General features: G+C 43.5%; 3 protein-coding genes across 4 annotated transcripts; all 3 read left to right on the top strand.

Moving 5' to 3' along the window:
• Positions 1-2,089: 2,089 nt before the first annotated feature.
• On the top strand, positions 2,090-3,469 carry LOC103980490 (transcription factor bHLH18-like). The gene is made up of 3 exons (XM_009396929.2): positions 2,090-2,695; positions 2,948-3,316; positions 3,395-3,469. The coding sequence occupies exons 1-3, from the start codon at positions 2,090-2,092 to the stop codon at positions 3,467-3,469; spliced, it is 1,050 nt and encodes a 349-aa protein (XP_009395204.2).
• A 2,524-nt stretch (positions 3,470-5,993) lies between these two features.
• On the top strand, positions 5,994-8,126 carry LOC103980195 (transcription factor bHLH18). Its single transcript, XM_009396509.3, has 5 exons — positions 5,994-6,173; positions 6,604-6,692; positions 6,784-7,287; positions 7,365-7,721; positions 7,859-8,126. Exons 2-5 carry the CDS (start codon positions 6,645-6,647, stop codon positions 7,931-7,933), a joined length of 984 nt encoding a protein of 327 aa, XP_009394784.2. The 5' UTR covers positions 5,994-6,173; positions 6,604-6,644; the 3' UTR covers positions 7,934-8,126.
• A 339-nt stretch (positions 8,127-8,465) lies between these two features.
• Positions 8,466-18,980, top strand: LOC103980197 (leucine-rich repeat receptor-like serine/threonine-protein kinase BAM1). 2 transcript variants are annotated; one of them, XM_065102777.1, is made up of 7 exons: positions 8,466-8,676; positions 13,751-13,846; positions 14,023-14,246; positions 14,321-14,473; positions 14,546-14,893; positions 15,000-18,151; positions 18,488-18,980. In XM_065102777.1, exons 6-7 carry the CDS (start codon positions 15,535-15,537, stop codon positions 18,886-18,888), a joined length of 3,018 nt encoding a protein of 1,005 aa, XP_064958849.1. In that variant the 5' UTR covers positions 8,466-8,676; positions 13,751-13,846; positions 14,023-14,246; positions 14,321-14,473; positions 14,546-14,893; positions 15,000-15,534; the 3' UTR covers positions 18,889-18,980. The 2 variants fall into 2 exon arrangements, with proteins under 2 accessions (XP_064958849.1, XP_018679875.2); XM_018824330.2 differs by having other exon boundaries at positions 14,023-14,213; positions 14,546-18,151.
• The last annotated feature ends 1,181 nt before the right edge of the window (positions 18,981-20,161 follow it).

The raw sequence follows: 20,161 nt of genomic DNA, 5'->3' as shown, positions 1-20,161 counted from the left end.
TGATTCTAATGCAGGAAAAGATGGTACTGGATTTGCAGTGAGTTAAGAACTGATGGGGATATATGTGATGAAGGTAGGTGCAACCAGACTCGAGCATGACATATCAAAGTAGAAACCTCGTAACTCATACGCTTAGCTGTTTGTTCTCTTCTTCATATCAGAAGTCAACATGAAACAAGCAGACAGTAGTACGCAGATGCCAGTTTTGCTTATTTGTTTTCTCAGCTTACCTGCTGCAACTTGCAACGGGCAACATGATTGCACATACTATATCAGATTTGCACAGAGTTCTATTAAGTTGACTGCAATGTTACATCCTATTGCGCAACAAGTATAGAGAATTCCAAGATCTCTGCCATCAAAATATTACGTGTATTATTAGAGAGCAAAGCCAACCAGAGACTGCATCGATACGGAGGAGGAAGAACATTCCACAGCAGAAGGATCCTATAGTTCAAGTGGAACTTGAACATGCGTTTTGGTACCGGAGAAGCGCATCCAAATCCAATTTGTACAGTTCGTGCATTAACGTGGGTGTTAGTATTTGCCTTGTTTGCTGGAGATCAACAAGACACTTTGTCTTTGCTGCATGCTCGGTTGACGATTCACTAGCAACACATATAACCAATCGAAGGCTGGACTTTAACAAGCAAGCGGTCAAATGGACTTTAACAACGAATCTGCGGCGGCCTCTCTCACGTCTCCAGGAAACAAACAAGCTCCAAATCTTTTCTGAAAGCGAAGGAGAGGGACTCGGGGAACGACCAAAAGCGAGAGACACTAAAGGCCGAGCCCCCTTCGCTTTCCCTACTCCCCCCGCTCGATTAGGTAGATTACGTGATTGGCTTGCCTCCGCTTGGCCGTCCCTGTGCAGACTTCGCACTCTTTCAGACATGGACTTCATGCAGCAAATTTCGACGTGATCGTCATACGTCCCACTCACGCTTTGTTGACTCAGCTCCCCCATACGTAGTTTAGTTGGAACAATGACATGCAGGCTTACTGAAACCTGAGCATTTCATCCATTTTGATGGTGAATACAGATTCTGAAGCTTTGATGTTTTCGACGATGCTTGAGTACTTGATCCAAGTGCTTTAAACAACTAGACAACTGTTGGAAGTATGCAAGCATCACGAGGATGATAACTGTGATAGTGATGAAGATGAGAGTGCGGGCAGAAACCACTTGTCTGTGCAGAAATTTAATGCCAATGCATCTTTCAGGAATATGATCACTAGTTTTTGGGTGCATTCGCCAGGAGCAGAGTTGGAATGCTGACGATAATTACTAGTAAAAGGGCGCCACAACCATTCACGTAGAAGGGCTAGAGAAACATTTAATTCGAAAAAACTTTGAGAAAATTCCATGATTATATTTGCGTTCGATGCTTAGAGATACTATATGAATGATACATACATAATAATCATATCCATGATGGCAAAGCTAGTGATCGATTCTCTTCATTTCTTTCTTCCACTCAAGAGATACAGTGACAAGGAGCACCCGGTCATCTCTCTCGGGCATCTCAACTCAGCATTAGCTCATCACCGGGCCTTCTTTTATCAGCATACTCATCAAGTCAAATCTGTCCATCCAACGGCTGCCATGACTGCGGAAGACCGCACCACGTCCCGTGGAAGAAAAATTACCTTGCGGGCGTATCGGCGTGCGCGGCGAAGACTTAATTGTGCGCATAAGACGACGGCAAAGCCTTCACTGGAACAGTGGCCAGGAAAAGAGTCGGCAGTGTTCACACGAGTAAATGCTCCAAGAATATGAGGAGGACCAACGGAGCGTTCTCTGCGATCTGAAAGAAGGAATCTTCTCTTCACATCTCCACTTCGTTACGGTGGGGAGTAGACTTTCCTTTCTCTCTTTTGTTACTTGGAGAATAACATACTTCTTTTCTTCTTGTTTGATTTCATGGTCTTGTGATGCGATTTTTTCTCACTGTTGATGCTGATCTTTTCTGATAACAAAAGAGATGATTTTTGAACAGTGTTTAACTGCAAGTCATATTGCTTTTGACTACTCCTCAGTTGTGGGAGATCTCTTCGTTGTATCGCAGAAGGAAGCATCTGATCTGAGATGGATAAATCATCCTGCCAAGGGCCACCTGATGTACAGCGTCAATCATCTCTACAGGAAAGTGACCATCTTTCCTTCATCGACCAGTCTGAGATGATTTCTCTGGACCAGTTCACGGTAAACCAAATCATGGAATCACTTTATGAGGAGTTCCATGACCCCCTCCCGTCGCCAAACTACGCCTCTTGCCTTCCCTTCGAATCATCCAGGAGCAGCGACTTCAATAGCGCCAGCTGCTCATTCGCGGACGTTTCTTTTGGGAGACCCATCGTCGCTGTTACCGGAGGCGATGTCTCGGTTGAGCTGCCTCAAGCGTCCTCCAGCTTTCTCTCGTTTGATAACCAGGATTCATTGCATGATCCACCACAACTGTGTGTGAATTCTGCGAAAGGAGTTGTGGAGCCAACGAACGTGATCAGGAGTTTAATTCCTCGTGGCTCAACATGGAGAGAGAACACACGGGACTTCCAAAGACCGGAGAGGATAAGCATGGGGAGCAGGCCGCCCTCTTGTGCTCAAGACCATGTCATTGCTGAGAGGAAGCGACGAGATCGACTCAAGCAGCAGTTCTTAGAATTATCCACAATCATCCCTGGATTAAAGAAGGTACAGATTCTTTTCATCCCTATTCTGCATGATTTGTTTTGCTCGCATATCAACTCTCAGACGCATCATTTTAAGCTTCTTTGACATAAACAAATTATATACATCATATTCCTTCCATTAATCTGTAACTACACAAAATATATGATTTATTGTCTTATCGTAATAGTTTGATTCAATGTCACCTTAAAATTTTCCGAGGTATCACTCGAGTATTATTAGCTCTGATGCAGTTCGGCCATCTTTATCTGGCAGACTGACAAGGTCTCGCTGCTGGGAGATGCAATCAACTACATTAGGCAGCTAGAGGAGAAGGTGAAAACCTTGGAGGAGAAGGCTTCAGAGAAGACTGTTGCATCCACCAACCTCGTCGAGAAGTCCGAGCACCTCCGCGCCTGCCACCATATCTCAAGCTCCGAGGCAAACCCTTCCTCTCGTGCCTTTCCCAAGATCACAGCCAGTCTGGACGGGAACTCCTCCATCCTGGTGAGGATTCAGTGCGAGAAGAGAAAGGGGCTGTTTGTGAAGGTGCTGTCCGAGATCGAGAAGCACCACCTCTCCGTCGTCAACACCAGCGCCATGCCGTTTGCTGCCTCTTCTCTCAATATAGCAGTGACCGCGCAGGCAATGCATCTGACTCTTGTTCTTCTGGATGGAACGCTAACGGCAATATGATTTCTGGTTTGGTTGTGTTCGGTGCAGATTGAAGAGGGATTCTCGACGACGGTGAAGGATCTTGTGAAGGATATAGACTCGGTTCTTCGCCAGTTCATCTGACGAAGAAAAGTACTGCCATCTCTCAGGTAGAAGAAAGAGAAAGATCTTTACTATCGCTCCAAGAGATGACTGATCTGCTGCAGCTTCTTTTAAGTTCTTCTTTCTCTTCATGCCGCTAATTTGTATATTAGCTTCGGTCTCATATGTACTTTAAACATTAACGGTCATATATGTCATATTTGGGCCCAATACCAGTTCAAAATCCGGCCCAAATAAACCGGCTTATGGCCCAATTGCTGTCCATAGGTTAAATCTCATCATTAATGGGTAAACAAGATCATGAGAACAGGCTAAGTTGGAGTATCCATAGTTTAAATCTCACTATTCTCAGTCTAATACAAATCAATCCACTAATTCCACTTAGATTGGCTACCCAAACTCCTACTTTTAGTATCATTGAATAATATTCATGACTTGATGGAGCTTGAGACCACAACTGTCTATTGGTTTTGTTGCTAGTAAGATTGATGCTTCATGTATTGTTTTGGGATGCATATGCCATGCTCAAGTATTTTTTATACTTGAAGTCAATTTGCTAAGAACTTTAAGTCTTATTTTTTATATGTGGAGGGATAAATTTTCTTTTGCGCTCCATATTTTGATTTGCTCAGATGTGAACGATATTAAAATTTTTTGACAGAAAAATTGTTTGAATAATGATAAAAAGTACAATATGTGTTTTGATTATGATTATTTATGAGTGCCAAGAAATGTTGAAGTCGAAAGATGGGGATGTCAAGAAATGTAGGCGTGAACTAAACACAGCTATGTTTGACTTGTGCAACATCAATCACATTACACGTATATAGAATAGAATATGTTGCAGTGTTCCAATCACCCGATCATTTTCCCACCAATTCATGTCAAGTTTGGGACTCGATTTGGAGTCATCTGTTAAGAGTTTGACTATTGATGTAGCAAATGGCCTTAAAGAAGGGTGTTTTTCACATTGGTAACAATGAATTTTTATGGCCGGTGGTCAACGTTACCGAGTTGAGTTGGTGAGTATGAATATGAGATCATCTATTAGTCAGTATGAATACTGTGCCCTAGTCAAGCAAATCTATCTCATTTAGCTCACACTCCATGAATGAGAAATGTTAATGGAACAGCAAAGACAAAACCATAGTTCCTTTATATTAAGAGTAGCTAATGTATGTCCATTTAAGTCACTAATCCTTTCATAATTTTTATATGATCATCTGTACATCCCATAACGATTTCGAATGAAAAATAAATAAATAAAGGATTACGTTACGTCATAAACTGTCTACGTAAAATTATGTTAAATCTCATGAACATAAGATATTATGATTTTGTTATTATCCTATTTATTTGCATAGGAATACCAAAGCTAACTACTTGCAGCTGAGGTACTGACTTCATAAATTTGACTCTCCAATTAATAGTCTGACCTCTTTAAAGAAGAAAAGGCCATTGTTCCTAGTGACTGCAACATGCTGGAACCAGTAAAACTTGGAAGTAGCAGCATCAAGGATTTAGGCAATATGCCCAGCTCATTGATTTCTTGAGCAGAGTTGGGATTCAATCAGCTTGTCACTTGGAAAAATGAGCATAAGCTTCACCAACCATATTTGACAACAGAGAGAAAGCTCAACATTATCTGCTACTGCAGACATTTATGCCAAACATCACACAGTTCCGAGAACCTCAATATGGTCAGACTTCTCCATATGGCATTTTTAGTGGTGCAAAAATCATCCTCCACAGTACCATATTGGATGATGATGGTGGTTCCTCGTCCATTTGCAAGATCATTGTTGCTTGTAGTGGAATTGGAAAGCAGGAAAGCTAGGCATGATGGTGATGTGTTCATAAAGCCCAAGTTGTTTCCCTGTAGGAGAAATTGGAGGTCACAACCAATGCATCAAGGCAGTGACATCTCACCAATGTGATCTACCGTAGCAGTAGCACCAATTATTTCTTTGCCTTCCTGCTGCAAACGTATAAATACCTTTTGACTTCATTGGTTATTCATGGAACCTACCATGATGGATTAGACTACACAAACAATTGTGACAGAGATCTTCTGTAGGATTTGTCTAAATACCCAAAGAAAGAAAATTACTACACCAGTATCAGTGTTCTTTGTATTGCCTCTGAAGTTACAGAATACTGACACTGTAATCATCTCATTCTGGCAATTAATATCTTTTATATTTCTACTGGTTAGCTTCCATGTTAGAGATGGAAACAAAAATTAAGCGACTAGATTTATTAATTACAGTTTGTTCTTATTCTTTTTTTCTGAAGAAGTTGTATCAAAATGATATTGGTCTGAAGTCTCAAATACTAATAATTCCTTCTTTGTTGTTGCTGTTCCCATTCTAATAATTCCTTCTTTGTTGTTGCTGTTCCCATCTGATTAAAGAATTAATTGCTTACTTGGTCAACCTGAATTTTTCTTTTATTTATGCCAAATATATCCACAGTTCCCTCACTGGCTCATGTTATAGTTGGATGATCTGTGGTTGCATTCAGGATTTGTAAGAATTAAGAGAGAGGTTAAATAGTAGTAGAGTGAAGGAAGAAAGAACATGGAAAAAGAGAGAGAGAGAGAGCTTGAAAGCCTTATGGAGGATTTGAGTTCACACTGTGTTCTTATTTCTATATAGTATAGAAAAGAGGATTAGCGGCCCCTCTGTTCCAGAGGAAAAGAAGAAGGCTTAACCTTCTGCTGTAGGTTGGTTCTCTTCTCTCTGCCATTTGTTTGCATTCTTTAGATAGCTTTTGGGTGTCCACAATTAATTCCCAAGCACTAAACTATTCCTAATTTCTTTTTGCATGGATCTAAGCGTAAAAAAATAGCTCTGCATTATTTTTCTTTCATATCAAAAATCTCCAAGCTTTTAACTTAGCTCTTTGGATTTTTTCCCTGCCCTTTACTGGATTTTTAGTCTCAAATGTTTCATCTCTGTAGCACTTTGAGATCATACAGCCATGAGTTTGGTTTACTACTTTTTCTTCTCCTTGACTGGGACTTGTTTCCATCGATCATAGACCCATAATTTATGTCCTCAAACTCCCATTTTTACCTCCCAAATTTTGTACTCGAAAGAAATCAAGGATCTTGAATTAGTTTCCACCTCACCGATCATTGATTCTTGATTCAGGCTCCTATCCTATCTCATACAAAGAGGACAGTCCGATCATCATGGAAGCAGAAGCTCCAGCAGCAGCAGGAGGATGGTATTCTGATGTGGTGAGGAGATAAAGATCAAGATAAAACAGAAGTGCAATCTTAAATGTTTATAGGGATAGAATAAGGCTCAGTTCTCTGCTCTTATTGAAAGGGGATGAACGGAGGCTTCTTCCACCAGTGGGGGTTCACGGAACAGTTCACTGCAGCACAGTTTGCAGCAGCTCTTGGGCAAGACTTCCAACGATCCCTGTCGTCCGCAAGCCACAACTCATTCCCTCGGGACCAACGACCAAAGAGACCTCTCGAAGCCAGCAGCTGGAGCTCTTGCACCACCGAGCAGAACTCATGCCTCGTCCCTAATGCCTCGTCTCCGACCATCCTTTCGTTCGGGAATCCGGACTCGTCCATCGACCAGAACGACGTCTATGGGGGTCTCGTCGGGGTGGTGAAGCCAAAGAGAGAGATGGATGCTTTACATCATCATGGATCCAAGAGGAGTTATGGCGCCATGGCCGAGCAGAGATCGAAGGCAGTGAGCAACGGGACCAGGTCAACCTATCACAACAAGGAGCACATCATTGCCGAGAGGAAGCGAAGGGAGAAGCTCACCCAGAGATTTATAGCCTTATCAGCCGTGGTGCCAGGCCTAAAGAAGGTTCCTTATCGGCTGAGCTTTTCCTTGCTTTGATCCCTCGTTTGAATCTGTTGATCATGAAAGAGCATCTCTTGTAGATGGACAAGGCTTCTGTTCTTGGTGATGCCATCAACTACCTGAAACGACTCGAGGAGAAGGTGAAGATGCTTGAAGACCAAGCTGCAAAGAGGACTGTCGAGTCTGCAGTTCTGGTTAAGAGATCTCGGCTCCGTGTTGATGTCGATAGTTCCTCCCGTGACGAGAGCTTGGATGGGCTCCCACAGATTGAAGCCAAGATGTCCGGGAAGACCGTCCTCGTCAAGATTCACTGCGACAACCGCAAAGGAGTGCTGGTGAAGGTACTCTCTGAGATCGAGAAGCTCCACTTATCTGTTGCCAACACAAGTGCGATAAGCTTCGTGGGTTCTTCTCTCGATATTACTGTCATGGCTCAGGTAAGTTCCAACTTGATTAGCATTAAGATCTTGTTGTTCCATCATTATCTTCATGATTCTAAAAGTGCCTAAGAACAGAGAAACAATCTGTCTTCCTCGCTTTGGTTGCTCAAATCTAGTTGGGTGATTGCTAACAGGTCGAGGAGGGTTTCGACATGACGGTGAAGGATGTTGTGACAGAGCTGAGTTCTGCTTTCAGACAGCTTACATGAAGAACTTGCTGTCATATCGCTGTTGTAGCAAAGAAAATTGGTAGAAGTCCTTTTTGTCATCAGTCTCAACAGTGCAAAAGCAGGCTAATGGTTTGCGAGCTTCAATTCTGTATCAATTTGTACAATATGGTAGTACGATATGCATTGTGTCCTATCACATATGGTTCTGAATCATGTGTTTTATCTTCTCTTATCTTTTTGTATCTCTTGGTTCTAACTTTTCTTTACCTTGAGGAAGAGACTCTATATATATATATATATATATATATATATATATATATATATATATATAAAAGACGGAATCGAGATGTATTGACCAATCGATAAGTGGAGTGGAATTCGAGTCAGCTTTCCTATTTCTGGTCTCACAAATTCAAATCGACTCGAACGAAACGAACCCTCGATGCTACGTCATGTCGTGGATTGTGCAATAGCTTTTCGGTGTTGCAATCAACCCATCCATTTCACGATGAACGGCTGCGATCCTACGCGGAGGCGACCAGATCGCAAAGGGAACAGAACATCAGGGACTCGTCCCCTTCCCCGCTCTCCTCTGCCGATTTTGTCATCCCAAACACTGAAGATTTCCCATTTCTTTTTGTCGTTGGGAGGATCCCTAATCGCGATACCGAATCGGTCGGCTGCGAGTGCTATAAGGATCGGAGGGTTCGAGGGACGTTCGCCGTGGGGGACGGAACGCCCTACATCCACGACGGTGGGAGGATCACTGGCTGCATCATCCGGTGGGAGTTCTCGCCTCATATAATGTGTTTGAATTTATTATTTTAGATCAAAGAATGTCTCAAATATGTTGGAAATTTAGTCATTTATTTACGTATCTACCAAGTTCGTAAACTGTTTTGCGATATGGCATGGCATGGTTGTGGTACTCATATGTGTTATATTGCTCTGTCATGCCAAAGCCCTCTTCGTTCTCCTTCGGTGCCTCTGATGATAAGTGGTACTGAGATGGATTTATTTCATATTTAGACCATCAAGGACGTGAAGAAATGTGATCATGTCTTTGAATTAGTCGTCTCTCCCTATATCTTTATGGTCTTTGTCTTACAACACCTTGGTGTTCATCAATTCTTGGTGTTGTGCCAGTTTAAGTTTTCAGAGAGGACATAATTATCTTTATTTATTTATTTGTCATTTTTCATCCCTTACGTTGATATTAAAACTGGTATGTTAAGGCGATTCTCATATCAGATGGCTGGTGCTCTGATGGCTTTCGATAGTGTAACCCACATTTACTTGAACTTAGCTAGACACTAAGGGCCACCCAGTGGTCTCTGGCCTTTTTGCTCTAGTGGAAGCTCTTTTTCGTGCTGCCTATTCTAATGAGAGATTTCTCCTCTTCTTTTGCTTCTCTGTTCCTAACTTTGTTATCTATTTTCCACTCGTATCTTTTTTTGCGATAATAGATGCTTAAGCATCTCGAACCCCAGCAATCACAGAAATTATAGGACTGTCATACCAAAGGTTGTGGTCTTCAATTCAGTGACTCTGTTGCAGAATTTGGAGTTTAGCATTAGCATTGGCTTTTGGATAAAAGGGAGGTAACGTTGTTCAGATCAATGAAGACATGTACAGATTCAAACTATTCTTGAAGATGGGTTTCTATTGAGAAGAGGCCTTCAGATGAACTGGAAGGGTCAGCTTCATCTAAGCACAAAATGAGACCAAAAAAATTACCTGGCACATTTTGAGATACTAGGTTATCTTAATCTTTGAGAGGATTGCATACACAACCATTCTTGAGTTGGGAAGTGTGTTAACAATTTTTCCTGTGATGTAAGTATAGTGTCCGAGTCTCATGCATATTGAATTACAATTAGCATGTTGATAGAAACAAGGATAATATATATATGTCACCCTCACTTAGTGAAATGATTTGCAATGTCTATGCTTCATAAATATAATAAATGATATGTTCATGTTTACAACTTTTAAAGTTGAAGTATATGGTTCCAAAATATGTTATTCATAATGTTCTACGAAATATTGGTTAAGTATACATAAGCATTAATATCTATTTTAATCATACTTTGTAGCAATGGTTCTTTGACGCAACAAGCCAAAGTGTGCTAGTGGATTTGAATATGAGGTTAAGTTATGGTAATAAGTATGTATATAGTAGCTAAAAGTTGTGGTTGAATTATAATCGGTCATAAATAAATCTCAAGACTTGACTGATTTGACCATAATTAAAGTAGAGAAGTTTGAATTTTAAACGCGAAAGATAATAAGCTACTTAAGCATGGATGAAGTAATGAAAAATTAAATAAAAATGTAAATCAATAAGGAGTACTATACTAGAAATATTAAGATACATAAGTGAGATTGAATTATGAGTTTAGACTCCTTATCAAATCAAATTAAACTTAATTATCTTATAATTATATTAATAAAATAAAAAAACTTCAAATAAAATCTAATGGGATTGAACCCTAGTCTTTCCTTACTATACCTAGGATTTTAGTTTTACATATTATAAATCAATCTTTGTAGTTACTTTTGACTATGAATTTATATTTAATTTTTGGATATGTTTTGTATAAATCTCTTGTGGTTCTAAGGCCTCTAGTATGACTTTAATCTACAATTGGTACATGGAGTTATGAGCTTTCTAATTTGAGGTACTCATAATCTTTATTTTTTGAGAAGGAATTCTATTCAAGCTAAATTGACCCTCTTAGGGATATCATTAGACTCTATCCTTTTGATATATTTTAAAAGGTATCCTTAGGGTTATGTGGAATTTAGAATTAAGTGAATACCACCAATGTGTATCAAGATATGAGATTTATAAGTTCACAGATAATCCTAACCCATTTTTAGCATAATAGAATAGGTGTTGGTAGTTGAATTAGGAGAGCAATTTAACATCCAAATTATTTTGTTTTATGCTAATAATTAATATATATTTAGTTTTATATGTCTCCTAGTTTTCTTCAAAATTTCATGATTATTCAAGATCGTTTGATTAACTAACAGATGTTAGAGTCTGCTTACATGACATGTTGACTCATAATAAACTATTAATATAATGACACATGTAATTTAAGTTTAAAAAAAACTGAAATATCCATCAATGGCGAAAGGTGGCGTCGTCATGGAAGCGACCACCAGTAGCAGCACCGAGCCGTTGTTGCCGAACAGGGCGTCGTACGCATGCAGCCTCTCCCGCACAAACGATGAGCTTAAGAGCTTCCGGATGTCACTTGCCAACTCTAGGGCGCATGCCACCATGTTGCCTACCACGCGGCTGCCCGCCACCGCGAACAACACCTACTCCGATCCCGACGAGTGCCACTATACCTTGTAAGTCACCTCTCCCGCGAAGCACGACATTACGAAGATGAAGAGCAGTCGAAAGGAGCGGTTAAGCTGGTCCATGTAGCCCTCTTGCACCCGCTTGCTCTCCCCGACTAGCTTGTCGAGGAAGAGAAAGTGGTGGACGAAGGCGAAGAGGCAGAGGTAGGAGAGGTCGGAGGCGGAGGTGAGGGAGAGTTGGACTACCACATCGTAGGCGCAACGGGTGAGGGCGCAGGAGAGGACAAAGTGCGACGCGGTGAGGACGAAGACGCCTAAGAGGAGGAAGAGGGACCAGGAGACTGCTGCGTGCCTAACGTCGTATTGGTCACGCACATCCACCTAAGGTAGGACCGGAAACTCTCGAGCTCGTCGTTAGTGTCGGAGAGGTTGCGTGCGTATGACGTCCTGCTAGGCAGTAATGGCTCGGTGTTGCTGCTGGTGGTTGCTTCTATGACAATGCCTCCCACTACTGATGGAGGTTTTGTTTTTTTTTTTAACTTAAATTACACGTGTCATTAAATTAATGGTTTATTATGAGTCAGCATGTCACATAAGCAGACTCTATTGTCTGTTAACTCAGACTTGATAGGAGCGGCTTATATGTTAAATTTTTGAAAATATAGGGGTTATTTTAGACACGAGGAAACCATAAGGGCTTAAAAGGTCTATGACCAAAATCACAAGGGTTAAAATGAACTTTAACTCTAAATTACACGTGTCATTATATTAATGTTTTATTATGTGAGAGTGTACGGAGATGTTATGACGTGAAGTGTGGAAGTGCACGTATGTATTATAATATATAGTGTGAGAGTGCACATATATATTATGACATGTAGTATGGGAGTGCATGTATATATTACGATGACGTGCGGTGTGGGAATACATGTATATGCTATGATATGGGGTGTAGAAGTCAAAGAATTTATTATATTTTCTACACGTGCAATATGTATTTTAAATTATTTCAATGTAGAATTTTACCTCTTTATTTTGTATATTCTATATTATATGATTATGCTTGTTAAAGAAGTCATAGGATGAGGTGTTTACCATTAAATATTTTCTGTCGATGATTTTGAAGTATTATATGCATAACATTATAAATATTCACTTAATTAAAACTATGAAGGTTTATACTTATTGAGTGATTACTCACTATATACCATATTTTGTAGATAAAAATACCAGTACCCTACCTAGGTGATTGTGTCGGAAGTGAGTACATGCGAGCTCATGCTAGTGCATATATGAATGATGACCTATGAGTATTTATATGTGTATAACTTTTAGACATTTTGTATGGGTATGCTTTTCTTTTGGTTAGAGGTTGTAATTATATATAGGCGTCAAATCATTGTTTAGTAAATTAGCATGTTTTACTTTAAAGATTACCTACACTCTTATTGATAGCAATAAAAGAACTGAAAAATGATATCCTACTTTAATCGTACATGTAGGATATGACTGAGACTAGAAATAAACAGCAAGCATTAGTAGTTCAATCACCTCTAAGATTCTTTATTGTGTTATCTTTTCTAATTTCTTATTTTGCTAAAGTGCAACAACCATGGACATTCATGAAAGGCATTCTTCGTCTTAATCTTTTTACAACATGCATGTTTTGTCATAATTACCAGTAGTAAATTATCCTCAGTTAATCAGATTGCATAATTACCAGTAGTAAATTCTTGGTATCTACTTCAACATCATTCCACTATTGAGTCCTCCAACAAGGCAGGACTTGGGAAAGGGTCAAGGCTATAACAACTCGATTAGTTTCACATCATGAGTCGATGAAGATTTGAATTGGTTTATAAAGGTTAGATAAGTATACTATTATTAATATGAGATTAAGCATTATGCCATCAGGTGGGGTTGTGATAAATAATATCAGAGCGAAGCTAGTATTGACCATTGTGAGGAGCTCGAATAGGAAAGAGCTAGGCTCTGGATAGTGTCCGAGGATATGTCACAACATGAAAATCTATAAAAATTTAATAAGTGTGCTGCTATTAATTTGGGTTGGTTTAGTGGTGGATACTCAATAAGCCATTAGGATATTTCTTGGTACATGGTTTAGTTATTTAGCAGCTCTGTTCTGACTTGTTTCCGTCGGACTGTTGGATATCTTTTTGGTATGAATTCATTGACTGCACCTTGGGGTGATACAATTAATTGCTTATTGGTGTGAACTTTGCTGCATCTACTGGCAGTATAACTATAGTCAAATTTGATTATCTAGTTACATATATGATTATCAAATTTAATATTATAATACGAGTGGTCTCTGTTTGAGGCTATTGCATGCTGAGGATGAGGTAATTACAACTCTTCCATGCCTATTTTTCCCTCTCTTCCGCATGCTTGATAATAACAATCAATCAATGCAGCTGTATACCGGTCGAAGCTTCAAAATCCTAAAAGCTTGAATTCTCATTCTTATTGCCATTGATGCAACTGACACATTGTAATTAATATCTTTATTCATTTCAGATAGAAAATTGTGTAGATCGGATCACACATGAGCAACACTACTCCCTAAGAAGATTTCAGGTGGTGGTCATCATCTTAGTTTGAGATCTGCCAAAAGTAAATAATCTCTAGTTACAAACAGTCTTCATGAGTTGGTCATCCAAACTTTAATGTGGATATCCTCAGCATTTTTTCTGTTACTCTTTCATTGTGCATGTCTCTTCTTCTGTAAGCATCCTAGCGCTTGCCCTTGTTAACATCATACATACTTCTTTATCGTGGTGGGTTGGCAGGAGAGGACCATAACAAGATTTAGGTCAAAGAAGGATCTCTCCCAGTGTAAACTAAATATTGTCACCTTTGAGTTCTTGTCACATACACGCCTTCACAGCTCCCTGTTCTGGCGACTTACCTAAAGGTAGGGGAAGACGGCCCTGTGCAGCCTCAGCTGGAGGACAGGCAGTTATATTGCAGAGCTCATCAGGTTCTTACAAATATTCTGCATTCAGTGAAACAAGTGAGGCTCACAGACAATTGAGATGGCGTGTATTGATGTGCAACCTCACCAACTTCTTCCTTGTCTCATTACAGTGTTGTCGAGCTGTCTTGTGTGAGCTTACCTGGAGACCCCGTCGATGAACATGAAGCTGGCTGGTAGGAGAAGGTCCCTTGCTGGTTGTTGCGATCTTGCATTCATGCTGGGATATGGATGTCTGTGTCCAATGGACACAGATTGCTGCTCTGGTAACACGTTATACCAATTTCTGCATTTTATTTATTTTTTTATCTTAATGTTATATTTTTATCTTCTGGCAGACAGCTAACTATACTCAATAAAAGTTTGCATGCGATGCATTATAGACGCTACGCAGACATGGTGTACAGTACCAAAGTCTACCTTGACCATGCATGCATTCCTACAATGTCAAACAGCGTGCGGCGCCATGATATCCTTGTAACAAGTGACCCAAAATTGCGCTGTTTTGAACTATTTATGATGGTGACGACAGAGACATTGTGCAATTAACTGAGCACTAGAACACCATGATTTGGGAAGGAGGGCTTCTTTAATGGGCGTCGCCAGATTTCCGGTGACCCGGAGATTACGGGATTGTGTGCCCAAGACCAGGAGACAGGAAGATCGCTGTTCGAGGCTGCCCTCAGGTACCTCTCACTCACTCTCCCATCAACACTATTTATAGGAAGACATGAGGAAGAAAGATAGAAACGGATAGGAAGCTGAGATCGTCTTTTCTTTCTTTCTGATAAGCTTCAGTTTGAGAGATATGGTCATACTACTGCAGCAGTAATAGGAGACGTGCGCGGTGAGTTGGCTTGGAAGTAAAATGGAAATGGTGGCCATCTACTGCTTCATTGTCTCGAGGTGACAGTGTTTAAAATATTCTGCGGAATCCACTGTCTCGGTTTTGAAGAAGACGACTCGTGCGGGCATGAGGGAGTGGTTATTATTTGAATGACGGTATAGTAAACGTGACACGTATTTCATCATGTCCTCCTGCTTTGTACGAAATTCCCAACACCTTTTCTCGTTTCCGAAAGCATACAGAGGAATAACGATGAAAACAAAGCCCACCTGTACACCAACCCCACCCCTTGGAATCAATAAACCCCATTAATTCCAAGGACATTATTCGTGCTTTTTTCTGGCAACCGGTTGGCATTAATTTGCTTCCCAACTAGTCACGACTTACGTACCCGTAAAAGCCCCCCCCCCCCCTCCACCCGTCATTCTTCAGTCTCCTCTGAGCTCGTCTCAGACAAGGGAAAGTGAGCGGGTGCAGGCAATGGCGTCCCTCCGCCGCCTTCCCCTCCTCCTCCTCCTCCTCCTCCTCCTTGAACTCGGGCCATTGGCTGCGGCAGCGGAGGACGGGTCGGATGTCGAGGCCCTCCTCTCCCTCAAAGCCGACTTCTCCGACGCCACCTCCGCCGTCCTATCCGCCTGGAACTCTTCCGCTGATGATGATCACTGCTCGTGGCCGGGCGTCTCCTGCGACCCCCTCCAGGGCTTCGTTGTCTCCCTTGACCTCACCGGTCTCAACCTCTCCGGCACGTTGTCCCCCGCCGTTGGCCGCCTCCGTCACCTCCTCAACCTCTCCGCCGCCTCCAACTCGCTCTCCGGCCCCATCCCCGCCGAGCTCTCCCGCCTGTCCGACCTCCGCCACCTCAACCTCTCCAACAACCTCTTCAACGGTTCCTTCCCCTCCGCCCTCGCCCGCCTCAAGAATCTCCTCGTTCTCGACCTCTACAACAACAACCTCACCGGCCCCCTCCCCACCGAGGTCGCCGAGCTCCCCGAGCTCCGCCACCTCCACCTCGGCGGCAACTTCTTCACCGGTGTCATCCCCCCTGAGTTCGGCCGCTGGGAGTTCCTCGAGTACCTTGCTGTCTCCGGCAATGAGCTCGGCGGCCCGATACCGCCGGAGCTGGGAAAACTCACCACCCTCCGTCAACTCTACCTCGGCTACTTCAACAGCTTCGAGGGCAGGATCCCACCGGAGATCGGCGGCCTCGCGGCGCTTGTCCGCCTCGACATGGCCAACTGCGGCCTCTCGGGCGAGATTCCTCCCGAACTTGGCAACCTCCAGAACCTCGATACGATCTTCCTCCAGGTGAACGGCCTCACCGGTGACCTGCCGCCGGAGATGGGCCGCCTCCGCAACCTCAAGTCCATGGATCTCTCCAACAACGCCCTCGCCGGCGAGATTCCCGCCACATTCGCCGACCTCCAGAACCTGACCCTTCTCAACCTCTTCCGCAACAAGCTTCACGGATCGATCCCAGAGTTCATCGCCGACCTGCCGACGTTGGAGGTACTCCAGCTCTGGGAGAACAACTTCACCGGCGGTATTCCGCGGCGACTAGGCCAGAGTGGCCAGCTAGAGCTCCTCGACCTTTCGTCGAACAAGCTCACCGGTAACCTCCCCCCGGACCTCTGCTCCGGCAACAGGCTTCAAACCCTCATCGTCCTCGGGAACTTCCTCTTCGGCCCCATACCGGATACACTCGGCCGGTGCGAATCCCTCAGCCGCATCCGAATGGGTGAGAACTACCTCAACGGATCGATCCCCGACGGTCTGCTCAGCTTGCCCAGGCTCTCCCAGATCGAACTCCAGGACAATCTGCTCACAGGCGGGTTTCCAGACACCGGCGACGCCCTCATCTCGCCGGACCTCGGCCAGATTAGCCTCTCCAACAACCGGCTCTCGGGGCCGCTTCCACCGTCTGTCGGCAACTTCTCCGGCGTCCAGAAGCTTCTCTTGAACCAAAACCAGTTCTCCGGCCGCATCCCGCCGGAGATCGGGAGGCTGCAGCAGCTCTCTAAGGTGGATTTCAGCGGGAATCAGTTCTCCGGGCTGATATCGCCGGAGATTAGCCAGTGCAAGCTTCTAACCTTTGTGGACCTCAGCCGGAATGAGCTATCTGGCGAGATCCCATCGGAGATAACCGGGATGAGGATATTGAACTACCTGAACTTATCCCGGAACCAGCTCGAGGGGAACATCCCGTCGTCCATCGCCACGATGCAGAGCCTCACGGCCATTGATTTCTCGTACAATAACCTCTCCGGCCTCGTCCCTGGCACCGGCCAGTTCAGTTACTTCAATGCGAGCTCCTTCGTCGGCAATCCCGACCTCTGCGGCCCATATCTCGGCCCTTGCAGCTCTGCGATTCAAGGCGCTGGCTCCACTCACACAAGGGGGCCGATCTCGGCCTCCTTCAAGCTGCTGCTAGTCACCGGTCTCCTCATCTGTTCCATTGCCTTCGCCGTGGCCGCCATCATCAAAGCGCGGTCTCTGAAGAAGGCCAGCGAGGCCCGAGCGTGGAAGCTCACGGCTTTCCAACGCCTCGAGTTCACCTGCGACGACGTCTTGGATTGCCTAAAGGAGGAGAACATCATCGGGAAAGGCGGGGCTGGCGTCGTGTACAAGGGTGTCATGCCCAACGGTGAACAGGTGGCGGTGAAGCGGCTCCCAGCGGCGATGAGCTGGGGCTCGTCGCGTGACCATGGATTCTCAGCCGAGATACAGACTCTCGGGAGGATCCGGCATCGCCACATCGTCAGACTACTGGGTTTCTGCTCGAACCACGAGACCAATCTCCTGGTCTACGAGTACATGCCCAATGGGAGCCTCGGCGAGGTTCTTCACGGGAAGAAGGGCGGCCATTTGCTCTGGCACACCCGTTACAAGATTGCTGTGGAGGCGGCGAAGGGCCTCTGCTATCTTCACCACGACTGCTCGCCGCTCATCCTGCACCGGGACGTGAAGTCCAACAACATCCTGCTCGATTCGGACTTCGAAGCCCATGTTGCAGATTTTGGTCTCGCCAAGTTCTTGCAGGACTCCGGTACCTCGGAGTGCATGTCCGCCATAGCCGGTTCCTATGGATACATTGCTCCAGGTACTTTCTAAATCTTCTGATGTATCATCTGTAGCAATGCATGCAGATTCCATCGATGATCCACTCGTAGAAGTCTATAGACATCAATGCATGGAGAAAAGTTCTCCCATTCGGCCAACCTTCAAATAGTTTCATCAAAGATTTGCTACTGTTGTGTGGCTGCGGCAGTAGCTTTTCGTTAGCATGCTCTGTTTGTGTCGGCCAAGGCCCTTTTCACGCATTCTTTCAGGTTATAGATCAATCTGGGAACGACGAGCACCTGTTGTTCTTTCCTTTTGAGAACGCCAAGTAGCATTCCTTCAGGTCTTTTATCCCCTTCAGTGACATGGTTCACAGAATATGCATACACGCTAAAGGTGGACGAGAAGAGCGACGTCTACAGCTTCGGGGTGGTGCTTCTGGAGCTGGTGACCGGCAGGAAGCCGGTGGGCGAGTTCGGCGACGGCGTCGACATCGTGCAATGGGTGAGAAGGATGACGGACTCGAGCAAGGAGGGCGTGCTGAAGATTCTGGATCACAGGCTCCCCACAGTGCCTCTGGACGAAGTCATGCACGTCTTCTACGTCGCCATGCTGTGCGTCGAGGAACAGAGCGTGGGGCGCCCAACGATGAGGGAGGTCGTGCAGATACTCACGGATCTACCGAGGCCTGCGACGACACAGGGAGATGACTGTGAGGCGCCCATCAGGGAAGCACAGAGCTCATCATCACCACCACCAGATCTCCTCAGCATCTGAAACTTTTGCTCGTTGTTTTGGGTGCAGTGGCACCATCTTCTTTGTACATCCTTCAAATGGTGGGCTTTAGGGTTACTAGTCAATTTGGCTTCCGCTCCTTTCTTCGCCCTCAGAGCTGTTCACATACTGCAGGTGGTCATGGATATCATCGAGAAAGCGGTGCTAAATAGATCATCAAAGCTTGGAAGGGCAAGCAATGGTAGACTGTGAGTGACTACTTCGATACAATTGTTGGCGCGTATGAATGTTTCGGTTGCGCTCTCCCTGGTGAGGACGGGGAGCTGCGATATGACGAGTCACAACTCGAAAGCTGAAGTGGCCGATGATGAGTAGATTCCTTGTCGGGCGGGTCCCAGTGCGGAGTTAAGATCGGAATTAGATTTCGAATGCGCGTTGACGCATGTCGCGTCCGTCTTTGTCAACTCTCTGTCTGTATGCTTGTGAATACTGATCGAGACAGTTATATTATAATGCAATGTACAATTATCTATAAGACAAAGATTCATTCGGTTTCCATCGATACGAATACAATCTTGCGTCTAAAGGTATAGACAGGTTCACATAATTTTACGTGGGATATTAAAAGAATATGTGTGTAAGAAACAGATGTACAATAAGTTAGTTTTATAGTATTAAGAGATTCAAAAGAACTGGACTCCTTGTGTACAAATACAAATATGGATTCAAACTAATAAGTTTAAGGGTCGAAAAGATTAATTATTTTTAATTCTAAATTAAATTGTCGATGAACCGAACTCGAGTTAGATCATAATTTACTGGGGCTAAATAAGACAAAGTAGAAGCTAATTCAAGACCTAGAAATAGGATTGTATAACTGAACAACCATTTGTCTTTGGCACTTGTTATCTTCAAAGTCAAATCGTTTGCTGGAACTACTGAGACTAGTTGATATGGTTTTAGTCCGAGGTAGATGCAGCAGTCGAGATCAACCCCGATTCAAGTGGTGATGAGAGACAAGAAGGATCTGGGAGAGAGCCAATCGTGCAGGAAGATACTACTATCGAGTTTATCTGGCATTTGATCTCTTTCTTGTTTTTAAATGGATAAAGAGAATTAAATTTAATTAAAATAAGGATCTAAATCTCTTTTATAATCATATAGAAAATAATTATAACTTCTAAAATTTAGTGAGAATTAAGATGTTACACCATGATAAAAATTACTCTAAAAATAATAAATCACTGGTGTTTGGGGAAAATATCATTGATGTCTATGTTAGTACGATGTGATCCTAATCCGTACGAGAAGTCAT

Source organism: Musa acuminata, chromosome BXJ2-4, assembly GCF_036884655.1.
Source record: "Musa acuminata AAA Group cultivar baxijiao chromosome BXJ2-4, Cavendish_Baxijiao_AAA, whole genome shotgun sequence".
NCBI classification, from domain to species: domain Eukaryota; kingdom Viridiplantae; phylum Streptophyta; class Magnoliopsida; order Zingiberales; family Musaceae; genus Musa; species Musa acuminata.
Note: the sequence above shows the minus strand (reverse complement) of the source record. Positions and strands in the feature narration are given on the sequence as shown.

Coding starts and splice junctions, on each gene's coding strand:
- LOC103980490 (XM_009396929.2), top strand. CDS start 2,090: ATGGATAAATCATCCTGCCAAGGGCCACCTGATGTACAGCGTCAATCA. Junction 2,696..2,947: donor TCATCCCTGGATTAAAGAAG/GTACAGATTCTT, acceptor TTTATCTGGCAG/ACTGACAAGGTCTCGCTGCT. Junction 3,317..3,394: donor ATATAGCAGTGACCGCGCAG/GCAATGCATCTG, acceptor TGTTCGGTGCAG/ATTGAAGAGGGATTCTCGAC.
- LOC103980195 (XM_009396509.3), top strand. CDS start 6,645: ATGGAAGCAGAAGCTCCAGCAGCAGCAGGAGGATGGTATTCTGATGTG. Junction 7,288..7,364: donor TGGTGCCAGGCCTAAAGAAG/GTTCCTTATCGG, acceptor CATCTCTTGTAG/ATGGACAAGGCTTCTGTTCT. Junction 7,722..7,858: donor ATATTACTGTCATGGCTCAG/GTAAGTTCCAAC, acceptor GATTGCTAACAG/GTCGAGGAGGGTTTCGACAT.
- LOC103980197 (XM_018824330.2), top strand. CDS start 15,535: ATGGCGTCCCTCCGCCGCCTTCCCCTCCTCCTCCTCCTCCTCCTCCTC. Junction 18,152..18,487: donor CTATGGATACATTGCTCCAG/GTACTTTCTAAA, acceptor CATGGTTCACAG/AATATGCATACACGCTAAAG.